This window comes from Misgurnus anguillicaudatus, chromosome 12, assembly GCF_027580225.2.
Source record: "Misgurnus anguillicaudatus chromosome 12, ASM2758022v2, whole genome shotgun sequence".
In the NCBI taxonomy this organism is placed as follows: domain Eukaryota; kingdom Metazoa; phylum Chordata; class Actinopteri; order Cypriniformes; family Cobitidae; genus Misgurnus; species Misgurnus anguillicaudatus.
In genome coordinates, this window is record NC_073348.2 from 40,425,780 (window position 1) to 40,438,864 (window position 13,085).

Sequence of the window (13,085 nt, forward strand, 5' to 3'; positions counted from 1 at the left end):
ACCTGCACCATTAAACTCAATGCTACGAGTGAGCGAGCACCCTGTCGTAAGATGGCCGCCAGGTGATGCCGTTAGGGACTCCGCCTTGAGCCATCTAGCCTTTATATACATATCTATGGTGATGCCTACAGCAGATTAAGGGTGCAAAGGGGGCGCTGTTGAGCAAACTTTGGAGAGTTAAAATGACAGATGGGACACCCTACAGACTCGTAGACCACCAGCTAAACCAGCACCAAACCAGCATGGGAATGATGGTGGTCTTCAGCAGGGTACAGCTCCTAAAGTGACTTACATGTGCTGCTGCTATGTATTCATTTAATTGTGACACAAAAAGATTTTTTGTGTTTCCTTTTTGACTGTCTGGTGTTTTAGGTAACCGACAATGCATGAAATGAATTGAGAGCTAAATAGGACATCTGGACTCTCATTCAACAAGATTATGATCATAATAATGTAATTAATAATAATTTAAATATTTAAAATGGGGAGGCATACTATTCTTTATATGTAATAAAGCACATAATTTGTCTAAGCTATATATGATATAGTATATACAATTTTTAAATGTAGTCATTTTGAAAACGTAGTCTGTGAGTGGCATTGTTTTTATGTCACTGGTGCCAATTTGTTGTATTTAATAAAAAGTGCCATTTATAAGAAACTCGCAGAATATTAAGAATATTGTAATACTTTCTTGTGTTAGCCTTCTATTTAAAGTACTGCATTTACACACATGCACGCCAGGTGTCAGTCCAACCATAATGATGGTATATTGGTCTACAGCATGTTTGAAAGCAATGTCCTATTATTACATACAACTTGGTATTTACACGGTGTTGACAGTGTAGATACGTCACGTGCCCTTCAAAATTACATTTTATATAGTCTATATGGATTGTTGGCCATAAATAATAAGGGTTGTTAATTTGTACAAATTATTATTCAGATATCACAACATTTATAAAAATTATTATAATTTTATATTTTATATTTAATTTCTACAAAATGTATGAAGCATATATATTTAAAACATATTTTTGGCCAAATAATTTTTCCCCGGGATGGAATACGGTAAGGTACAAACTCCAAACGTCATTTTAGTGCCCTGGACGGGGTCGCCACACGAAGAGTCGTTGCAGATACCAGAAAGAAGGAAAGTAAAGAACATTTTTTTAAATTAATTCTTTCATTTGTCCCCTACTACTTTAACATTTGCCCTACTGTCTCTAGAGTTGCTGCACCCTGCGAGGGGATGGTCAATGTTTTATGCGCCGTTCTCAATCCACAGTCTGTATGACGTATGCAGCCTACAAATGCGACCTACGTAGGCTGCTGACTTCGGATTGAGATACAGCCTATAGGTGTAGCGCGGCATAGTCGGGTGAGTGCAAAAAATAAGTCAGAGCTTTCTTTCAGAAAGAATAACTACAATATCTTATTATGTAACCATTTGGAATTATGCTGCCGATTGAAGTTATATCATGGGAGAAAGTATAGTCTTTTCCTCAGTATCTGCTGACTGTTACTCGAAAACCTTAGAAGATATAATCTTAGAAGATATAAGGCAGACATTAAAGTTAATTGCTGTTTTGTCACTGTTCCGAGAAAGATGTTATACGTTTATTTTGGCAATGTACCGACACTGAGATATTTTGGACAGAACTCTTATTGTTTATTCAGTCATCTTTTGTTAGTTATTTGGGACAGTTATATCTTTTTTTGTTTTAAAGAAACAAAAAATTGTTTGGATTGGATTGTTTGACTGCTTAAAAGAGAATACAAGTAACTTTTATATAATTAATTTGTGTGTACATACATAAGCAAAAATGCACTGGATCCAAACATTTTCTTTATTTAAAAATGATCTAGACAAGTTTATGCACAATTTTTCAAAGCAATAAAAACTATATCTCTCTTTTTATCCTTTATGTCCTTTTATTTGCATTATTGTTCTCTGTGTATTCCTAGCATTGTTTGTATTCTTTCTTCCTTTTGTTGTTTTATGACTGTATAATTACTGATTTAATGTGTTGTTTTGTTGAACTTCATAAAAAAAAATCGTGTGAGTGCAATGCGCATGCGCGACTCGCCATATTGCGCAGCTGGGCGTGATACCGTGCGTCGAGATCATCGCGGCTATATTGTTTATTTTCTTCGCTCGCCGACACTTTTGACGCCTTCCTGTTACTAAAATCAAAACTTTTACTTAAAATCTGACGCTTAAATGTAAAACTTGCGAAGTTGGCAATCGCTTTTAAAACGTTTCAAGTTACCAGTTTCACGCGCTAGCCACTAACAAGATTGACTTCAAAACCTGCAAGAAACGACAGAATCAGACAAACTCGCCGACAGGAGACACGTCAGGTATGAGTGGTTATGTAAGCGTAATGATGTTTGTGTCTGTGTAAGTTATAGATTTCAATCTGAAGTAATCTCTTGTCATAGGCTAACGTTAATGTTTAGCGGATCATGCTAACACGGTGTTTACATTCACAAGAGACTGTAGCAGAGGAGTATTACAGCTTTATAAAATTATCATCATTTAAAGTCTAATTTGCCTGATGAAGTACTTATTGTTAGATTTCGGGTTTGAAGATGTCATGAAATCAATACCCACGTGATATTTATTGCACAGTGCTGCTGTTTAAAGCACTTTACAAAACATGTTTGTGCTGCATCTGTATTGAATAATCTGGATCTTTCCACAGGACACAGTGTGAATGGACCCTTCACAAGCAGCAGTGTGTAGATGCTGAAGGGTCTGAACCGAGTGTGAAAGTCAGACGATCTCCTGTCAGAGGTCAATAAAGAGCTCAGGATGTCCATCACAAACACACCCACCAGTAATGATGCCTGTCTGAGTATTGTCCACAGTCTGATGTGTCACAGACAGGGCGGTGAGAGCGAGACCTTCGCCAAACGGGCCATCGAGAGTCTGGTGAAGAAACTGAAGGAGAAGAAAGATGAGCTGGATTCTCTCATCACCGCCATTACCACTAATGGAGCTCATCCCAGTAAATGTGTGACTATACAGCGCACGCTGGACGGACGTCTGCAGGTGTGTGCATCAATCCAACGTGTTTTTAAAGAATATTATTCAGTCAATCCAAATTGTTTATTCTGTTCTTGCAAATCTGTCTTTTTATTATAATGATTTATTCCTGTGTGTTCATACCAGACGTGAATGAAGCGAATAAATCACACTATTCGCACGTAGTTGGATGCTTAATCATTTTGACTTAAAGGAATAGTCTACTCATTTTCAATATTAAAATATGTTATTACCTTAACTAAGAATTGTTGATACATCCCTCTATCATCTGTGTGCGTGCACGTAAGCGCTGGAGCGCGCTGCGACGCTTCGATAGCATTTAGCTTAGCCCCATTCATTCAATGGTACCATTTAGAGATAAAGTTAGAAGTGACCAAACACATCAACGTTTTTCCTATTTAAGACGAGTAGTTATATGAGCAAGTTTGGTGGTACAAAATAAAATGTAGCGCTTTTCTAAGCGGATTTAAAAGAGGAACTATATTTTATGGCGTAATAGCACTTTTGTGAGTACTTCGACTCGGCGCAGTAACACCCTCCCTCTCCCATTATGAAAGGGAGAAGGGGAGCGGACTTTTCAGGCGAGTCGAAGTACTCACAAAAGTGCTATTACGCCAGCGCTTACGTGCACGCACACAGATGATAGAGGGATGTATCAACAATTCTTAGTTAAGGTAATAACATATTTTAATATTGAAAATGAGTAGACTATTCCTTTAACTTGCTTTATTTGTGCGTAATATATTATGGCAGCAAATTCAGACGTGAATACGCTCAGTTTGCCGGCTTTAGCTACCATGTAGTCTCAATATGTGTATATATACCGTATATTCCGGACTATAAGCCGCACTGGAGTATAAGCCGCATCATTCAAAAATGCGTCGTTAAGATGAAATAACATATATAAGTCACAGTGGACTTAATGTTGCATTTATTTAGAAAATTATTTCACAAAATCCAAGCCGAAGAACAGACATTTAATCTGCAAAGGCAAGTTATTCAACTAAACAATAGCAGACAGAATAGCAGGCTGAATAGATGTCTGTAAGTTACAGTAATATTATCAGTTATTTAAACGATAAACCATAACATACAGAACTTACCTGGAATGTTGAATAGGCTAAATTTACCGAACAAGCCAACTAGCGTGAAGTTCGCAGACTTGTCATTCTGCATCCATTGAATTACATAAATACAGAAGCAGCATATAGCGGACTCTCGCGACTGTAGGCAATAATGTTGTCTTTTGCCTCAAAAATGTCAAAATTAATTCATACTGACTTACAAGGCGCACCTGACTATAAGACGCAGCACCAGCCAAGATATGAAAAAAAACCGCGGCTTATAGTCTGAAAAATACGGTAGCTCAAATTGAGTAAAGAGCATTTTTTTTACAACTTACCAGATTGTACGACCTCACTTACTTTCTTTTAAGCAATATCTTTTTTATTTCTGTTTCTATAAAAGTACGAAGATGTGTATACATAGGGTTGCAAAGGGGCGGAAAGTTTCGGGGTAAATTTCCGGGAACTCGTGTGTCCACATACAGGGACGATGATTTTGTCTTCCATAGTTGTTTTGTATTTTGCCTCCGCCCGCTATGTTGTATTCACTTCACTACTAGAGCAAGAACCCGATAAGCGCGGCGCAAATATCTGCCAAAGTTCCGTTTTTCAACTCTTGTGAATCACTCGTTAAGCGCCTCAAATACCCGAAATTCCATCATTTGTGTCGCTTCGTTCCCGTGAAATCACGCCGCAGGATGTCTATCGCGTCTTTGCATTGACTTAACAAGTAAATCATTTGTGCTTTACGCTTCATTCGCGTCTGATATGAACGCACCATGAGAGGATCAAAATGAGTTTCAGTTTCTTCGATTTAACTTGTGTTTGATGGAGTGTTTTTAAAGGATTTCTCCACTTTCATGAAAATAAAATCCAAATAATCCCCCCCCCCATGTCATCTAAGTTGTTTGTCATTATTTTAGTCAAGAAGAAATAAAGTTTTTTTTGAGAAAAACATTCCAGGATTTTTCTCAATTGAATAAACTTTATTTGACCTCAACAGACCTTTCCACGTGATTACGCAATTAGGTAAGGTCGTTCTGGCACGTCACACAGCTAGTTCAAGACAAGTTGTGGTTTAAAAGTGCTTATTTTGCATTTTTCTTGTCAAAAATAACTCGTTTGCTAGATAAGACCCTTAAGCCTCATTTGGGATTGTTTAGAGACCTTTGAAGCTGCATTAAAACTGTAAAGTGCTGAGGTCCAATAAAGTCTGTTTAATTGAGAAAAATCCTGGATTGTTTTCCTCAATAAACTTCTTTTCTTTTCGACTGACATAGGGGTGAGTAAATATTGTGATTTAGTTTTTATGAAAGTGGAGTAACCCTTTAACCCGAGTCTTCTCCTGACGTCTGCAGGTTGCTGGACGTAAAGGCTTTCCACACGTGATTTATGCACGCTTATGGCGGTGGCCGGACCTTCATAAGAACGAGTTGAAACATGTCAAGTACTGTCAGTTTGCCTTTGATCTGAAATGTGACAGCGTCTGTGTGAACCCATACCATTATGAGAGAGTAGTGTCTCCAGGAATAGGTCAGTTTAAGATATGATTTCTCTTTTCTCATTGCATTTACAGTTGTAGCTTATTATTCATCTGACCTGGGTTTTCTTTTAGATTTATCTGGACTGACTCTGTCAAGTTCTGGTGAGTGAAGTTTGATTTGTGATTAAATCACCTGTGTAATATCTAGAGGATGACTGATAGTGGATTTTACCGACCGATAGTTTTAAAATGGATACTGAATAAAAATAAACTTAACACTAAAAGTGAAACAGTGCTGAAATGTATTTCAAAAGTAATAAAACAACAGTATTGAAACATGAAAATGTGCTAAATGAAATAAATTTATAAATAAAAATATATTAATTATATGAATAAGTATTAAAGAAAATACTGTGAAATACTCCCACTGGTAAATTTGAAATGACATAAATGTCTATTATATGTGTAGTCTTGTGCTTTATTTGTTTCTGTTTTAACACTTAATAATTATCTAATGAAAATAACAAAAGATGTATTGCAGTGATGATAAAAAACCTGAAATCAGATTTTGATTAAGTTTGATATGTTAACGTAGCCGACAGCGACATATAGTTTGCGTTCTCTCGTTATTAACTTAAATATGGATAAAAGTAGCCAGCTGAATATGAACTAATGTGAATCGGTTGTAATAATCATGACATTTATCATTTGGGTTGGATTTATTGTGTAACTGTTTAAGGTACTACTAATATTAGTGTCCTGTTAGCCTTGACGCCAAACTTAAGTTCCTGCTGTTGTTTCTCTGCCAATTCAGCATCTATTCAGCAAATTAATTACTTCATAATGATATTAAGCAACGGACGCACTTGAAAAAACTATCGGCATTAATTTTTTGCTGATGGCCAATTGTTTCACCAATTAACTATCGGTGCAGATTAATCGGTCTACCTCTAGTAAAATCAAAGTTTTAGTCTAATCCATTATTAATATTACTCCAGTCTACATTGCACTTTTTTGAATGTCCTATTTTTCTCAGAAATATGGATGGAAATGTAAATCTAATCTGTACACCCGACAAATTAAACTTCTGAGCTTGCACAAATTCATCATAGGCTTTGTTTAAAAAAAATGATGCCAGATGACATTACGGCTTTAATCAACTAAAGCAAAATTGAACAGTTTATCGTTTTGTGTTCACTTTTGCATCTTTTACTGTACTGTTTTTAGGTCCGTCTGCTCTAATGGTGAAGGATGAATATGATTATGAGAGTCAGCAATCTCTTCCTAGCACCGAGGGACACATGCAGACCATTCAGCATCCCGCTGCGAGACCTGTAGCCCAGGAGCCCTTTAACACCCCAGCTATGTTACCGCCAGTCGAGGGCAGCAGCTCGGCCTCCACGTCTGCTTTCTCCAGCATCACTGTGGGATCCACAAGTATGACTGCCGTCACATTACGTCCCTTATATCCTTAAACACACGGGTCATGCTGACAAGAAAGCTTTCATGTTTGTGGAGGTGACATGTTTGTGTATCATTTGATGGTAGAAATGTTGCTGTGCCGTACTTCTGTGAAGTGGGTGTAAGCACTACGTTAAAAAAATTTTTACACCTGTTGCACCATCTAATACTACGACCAGATGCAGCTACTTTTAGCATAGACGATGCGCGTCACCGTGTATGTGGTTAACCACATTGATAGTTAAGATGCTATTTACTTCACTATTGTTACAAACTCACATTTGCTGCTGCCAGCTAATAGATGACAAATGCGTGCTTCACATGCAGACCCATCAAACCTGCACATAAACGAAAGCCTTACCCATCTGCACAAAAGATATCTAAGTGTTATATGATGTAAGAGTTTTTTGATGCGGTCACTCTGCATGCATAAAAGCCTGGTGCCCGCGTATGCATTAGATGCACCAATGTCTCGTCAATTCAATTATTTCTATTTTGTCATAGAAACAAGTTAGCACTTTATACTTACGCCTACCTTTGACTAGACATAAGAATTAGTCTCGGACGTATGCTATGACTAGATGGAGCAACAGGTGTAAATTCTATATACATTTTACATCCAGACTAGTCTTAAGACCGGGTTTACACCCAGCTGGTGCAACCGGCCTGAGATATATTTTAATGGATATATCAGCGTAGATGAAGCATTTACATGACAGTGTGGTAAAATAAATAGGGTTTATGTAATATGTAATTCAAGTGATGCACTGCAAAAAATTATTTTTAAGAAAAACATTTCTTAGTATTTTTGTCTTGTTTTCAGTAAAAATATCTAAAAATTCTTAAATTAAGATGCTTTTTCTTGTTGAGCAAAATGACCCAAGAAAATAAGTCTAGTTTTTATACCGAAAATATCACATTTAAGTGATTTTGTGCATAAAACAAGCAAAAAAAAAATCTGCCAATGGGGTAAGCAAAAAAAAAGTTTTTAATTTTTTTTATTAAACACTAAATTCAAGAAAAATTTGCTTACCCCATTTTTTTATTTTTTTAGATAATTTTACTGAAAACAAGATTTTTTTTCTTGAAAATCATTTTTTGCATTGTGTCCAGTCACGGTGAAATATGGCTTTTTATATATTTCATTCAGTTAGAGATGTAGTTATACACTTTGTAGTATTAGTTTTACTAGTTTTCAGACTTTTGTTGTTTGTTATACTGTTTATTGTGAAGTTTTCCCACCAGGATATACGTTTTAATTTCTTAAAATATATAAATATACAATATATCAAGTGAAAAAACAGACCTTCTGCTTTCAGTTTAAGCAAAAAGCTGAGATAATTGCATTTTTGTAAAGGACTTTTGTTAGAGATCAGATTTAAGGTGTTGATCAAAACATACACAGTTTTTACTGTTTTTGGATCAGTGGATGCTTCAGTGTTTTAATAGCGACACCTGGTGGATAATAGCAGAAATATGGATTGCATTACAACTTATCAATGGCGGTCAAAGTATGCGTATGAATCACACAGTAGCTGTTTTTCAAACGTGTGAATCGTGGCACGATAGTTATTTCATATGCAAATCATTTCGTTGAATTTCAAGGCAAAAAGTATCATGCACTGCGTTGTTAATGATGTTTCTGTGATGTATAAAGTGGCGGTATGGTGATGAAAGGTTCCTGTCATTCCACCCAGGCTTGGTATTTAATGCATTGTGTGTGTGTATATATGTGTGTTGACATATGTTGCATGCCCCCCCTCTCTCTCCAGCTCAGGCCAGTAATGTTCTGACAGGAAGTCACAGCAGCGATGGGCTGCTGCCGATGGGCTCAGGAACGGGTCAGAGCTCACAGCAGAATGGCTTCCCACCAGGCCAGACGTCCACATTTCACCACAGTAAGCCATCAGTGTCCCTCCATCCAGAGTCCGGAAGCTTCTCAGCATCTCCTTCACCCAGCACAGCGAGGGTCTTGATGACGTGTGTCCCGTCCATTCTTTGATGTTTTCTCTTTCTCTCTTTTCTTAATAGATGCCACGTCTACCTGGACGAGGAACAGCAGTTTTACCCCGAGTGTGCCGCACCATCAGAACGGTCATCTTCAGCATCATCCGCCCATGGCTCATCCGGCACACTATTGTGAGTCTCTCACATGATCTGTTGAAAATAGTTTATTTGTGTTTTTAATAGCACATTTGCGCCATCTGTCGCTTATTAATCTAGTAATCTGTTAAATGAGATTTATAGTTGTTTGTGATTTATAAATAAATTAACAGGTGAAGATGTGATTTACCATGACATTCTTTATATCTTTTAACTTTCTAACAGTACATTGTAACACATGAATATCTAAATTTAGTGCCTTATTTAACTATAATAAGTGATATAATTATATAATAAGTCTGTAGTCGATTAACCGGAAAAAATAATCGCCTGATTAATCGATTATGAAAATAAGCGTTAGTTGGAGCCCTAAATATGAAGCATCATTGTCTGTTGTAAATGTGCTCACTGATATCCCAGCAGGAATCATGGATTTTTGACCTTTCTTTTACTATCAGGGCCTGTACACAATGACATAGGATTTCAGCCCCCGATATCCAATCACCCGGGTAAGATCCTGCATGTTTAAGATGTCTGTGTTTCTGTTGTGAATATTAGTTTTTCTAATCATGCGTGTATTAATGGCTAAAAAATGGCTCTTTGTACTACCATCTCTAAGTTTTTTATTTTTTTATGTAATTTGAATCAGTTGTTACGTAACGTTCTGTTAATCTCTGACAGCTCCTGAATACTGGTGCTCCATCGCTTACTTTGAGATGGATGTTCAAGTGGGCGAGACGTTTAAAGTGCCCTCCTCCTGTCCTGTCGTCACTGTGGATGGGTACGTGGACCCCTCAGGAGGAGATCGATTCTGTCTCGGCCAGTTGAGTAACGTCCACAGAACGGAGGCCATCGAGAGGGCGAGGTGAGCACAGGAACACTTATCACTGCATTTGATCGATTCTTAACCCAGTCTGATGCCCGATCTGATCTGTGTTCAGACTGCATATAGGAAAGGGCGTCCAGCTGGAATGTAAAGGTGAAGGAGACGTTTGGGTTCGTTGTCTCAGCGATCATGCCGTCTTCGTCCAGAGCTACTATCTGGACCGTGAGGCCGGCCGCGCTCCTGGAGATGCAGTACACAAGATTTACCCCAGTGCATACATCAAGGTGAGAGCTTTTTTTCTTAAAATTGTATTCGTTTTACTTCAAATGTTATTTGCACAATTATAACGATTTATACTTTTACAATCTATGCATAATGGCCTAAAAAAAGTGGAAAGACTTTTTTAATGAGCAAAGTAGTAATATATAAACTAGCTGGCTTATTGCTGCATCATTAAATGATAACCAGCTGGTCTTGAATGATGTATCAGACCTCCAGCTGCATTCATGTGTTCACTGTGTTTGATTCCTGCAGGTGTTTGATTTGCGTCAGTGTCACAGACAGATGCAACAGCAGGCAGCGACTGCGCAGGCAGCAGCTGCTGCGCAAGCAGCCGCAGTGGCGGGAAACATCCCGGGTCCCGGGTCTGTGGGAGGAATTGCACCTGCCATCAGTGAGTGCCACACAGTTCACTTAAAACACATTCTAGATGTACAGAACTAGATTCGCTCCCTCAAGCTCTTGTTGCTGAATTCACATTACATTCTAAATCTCTCATACAGGTTTGTCTGCGGCCGCCGGTATCGGTGTGGATGATCTCCGTCGCCTTTGCATCCTTCGCATGAGTTTTGTCAAAGGCTGGGGTCCCGATTACCCCCGACAGAGCATCAAAGAGACGCCCTGCTGGATCGAGATTCACCTCCACCGGGCTCTGCAGCTCCTGGATGAGGTTCTGCACACGATGCCCATCGCTGACCCAACACCGTTAGACTGAGACGCTGGACCGAGTGACGGTTCCCACGGCAACCAGATGACAAATAATGCTGAACTGTGTGACCGATGCAGATGAGGGCTCGCTGACCTTCTGCTCGGAAAACCTGAGAGTGTCTGGATTCCATTGAAACGCAGTCATTGCTCATTTACTACTCTTTTATTTGCCTATTTTGTTTCTCTTGTTTCATTAAACAGTCTTTTACAGTCAGTAAAGTGAGCAACGTGCTATAGGCGGTGATGAAGATGTAAAACTCCTCAATAATGTTTGAGAAACACATTACAGCTGGTAACACACAGTCTTGGTAGTGGAACAGAATTACTACTCGAAATCATTGAAGATTTTTTTAACCTGTTTAAACCACCATCACGACCTCTCTCCATACAGGCTGTATGTTTAAAAGTAGTTTGGAGGTCTAATGGTCTGATTGATTATTGACATGTCATGTAGCATTTCTTCTATTCAGTTGCAGTGTTTTGGGGAAAGTGATTTTTTTACCCCAGGTGATCGTATCAATGGAGTGTTGCATGGACACAAGCACCCCAATCTCAAGGCTAGTCGTGGTATAGTCGCAAAATATTTGATTTATTTATTGTGTTAATGGAAACTATTTTCTGCTTTTTTTGTGTCATTGCGCACAAATGTCTTTATCGTGTCCCTAGCACACATTTTTATAAATAGTTTTATGTGTCCCTATCACAACTTTCTTTTTCGTGTCATTTTATGTATTGTTTTTTCTTTTTTAACATTGATGCTTGTGGTTGGGTTTAGAACGACTTTGTTACATTTTAGACATCCAAACACCGATTCGAACCTCAAGCGAAAATAGTTACAAAATTGCAAGAAAAACATGTAAAAACCAATAATTAAAATTACATCCAAACCCCAAATCTAATCCAAACCCCAAGCGACAATAATTAAAAAATAGAAAAAAAAGGAAAAAAACAATACATAAAATGACACGAAAAAGAGTGGAGAATCGTGTCCATGAACACCAATAAATAAATCAAATATTTTGTGACTCTACCACGAAATGCCTTGAGGTAGGGTTGACACAAGACACTTGTTACTTTCAGTCAGATGTGATGGAGTTTTAACTAGCAAGAAATTGGCTAGTTAAACATTTAAATAGTTAACCATCACATGAAGATATGTAACGGTTAGTCCAGATTCATGCATTTATTCTTCTAAATATTTTTCTGTCTTAGCTCTGTTTTGTTATCATTTGTTCTAGCACTTTGTTTTTTTTTCTTTGCAGGTTGTCAATAAAAAGTTCTGCAGACCTTTTAACAAAATTTAAACACTCTTATGGATTAGATACAGGACTAAGATTGGTCAACTCATAATCAGATTATTGTAATGTGTGCTTGTATTGGTTATAGAGCAACATTACAAGGACATCAGTCATTTTTCTCATAAACACAGCACTGTTATATCATTATATATATCTTTGCTCAATGGGTTGTTTTCTTCCCTCTCTGATGTTTAAATCAGATAACCATATAGTAAATTACATTCATATGTTAAATTCGACACGTGCGTGTTTTGATGTAAGCCATATGAATGAAAATAATGAACAACAGTTTGTCAGCATAAACAGAGCTTTTAAAGTACTTAACCTCCTGACATCAAGTTTTTTTTAAAGTAATTCCTCCATATGTTTATTGATCCTGATTGATTTCTTATTACTGGGTTAACATCTGATCAGCATTATTTCTCCTAATTTTAGGAATTTATTAAAAATACAGTTACGTGATTGCTTTTTAATTCTTTTGTGTTTAATAACACATTCATTTTATAAGCTCATTAATTTCAGTACACTTTATATCACAATACTTCCTCACGATTTTTTTTTTAAATATACATTTAGAAATATAGATTTATTTGATGTAGGTGTGTAAAAAAAGTTATTTCAGTAATGTTAAAGTTTTACCCTTACGAAAATAAACCGTGATTTTACTACCAAAACCCTGGTTAATTTTTTGTAAGGGTTGTTACTTGTGAAAATATTTTAGATTTATTAAATCTTTTATTGTTTTTTAATATCTCGTGTCAATAAAATTTTATTTTTCAGTAAGTAAAAGATAACTTTTAATTTACATTTA

At 37.2% G+C, this 13,085-nt stretch overlaps 1 protein-coding gene across 2 annotated transcripts; it reads left to right on the forward strand.

The window, feature by feature from the left end:
- Positions 1 to 2,069: 2,069 nt before the first annotated feature.
- On the forward strand, positions 2,070 to 12,598 carry smad4a (SMAD family member 4a). Of its 2 annotated transcripts, XM_055207386.2 has the most exons (12): positions 2,070 to 2,364; positions 2,709 to 3,058; positions 5,475 to 5,649; positions 5,732 to 5,761; positions 6,827 to 7,036; positions 8,833 to 8,958; positions 9,092 to 9,199; positions 9,622 to 9,672; positions 9,845 to 10,028; positions 10,105 to 10,273; positions 10,524 to 10,662; positions 10,772 to 12,598. In XM_055207386.2, the coding sequence occupies exons 2-12, from the start codon at positions 2,819 to 2,821 to the stop codon at positions 10,981 to 10,983; spliced, it is 1,644 nt and encodes a 547-aa protein (XP_055063361.1). In that variant the 5' UTR covers positions 2,070 to 2,364; positions 2,709 to 2,818; the 3' UTR covers positions 10,984 to 12,598. The 2 variants fall into 2 exon arrangements, with proteins under 2 accessions (XP_055063361.1, XP_055063362.1); XM_055207387.2 differs by lacking the exon at positions 8,833 to 8,958.
- The last annotated feature ends 487 nt before the right edge of the window (positions 12,599 to 13,085 follow it).

Bases quoted from the DNA above. Each gene is read 5' to 3' on its own strand.
- smad4a (XM_055207386.2), top strand. From the start codon at position 2,819: ATGTCCATCACAAACACACCCACCAGTAATGATGCCTGTCTGAGTATT. The intron at 8,959-9,091 runs GTAAGCCATCAG...TTTTCTTAATAG, and splicing joins GACGTCCACATTTCACCACA to ATGCCACGTCTACCTGGACG. The intron at 10,029-10,104 runs GTGAGCACAGGA...ATCTGTGTTCAG, and splicing joins GAGGCCATCGAGAGGGCGAG to ACTGCATATAGGAAAGGGCG.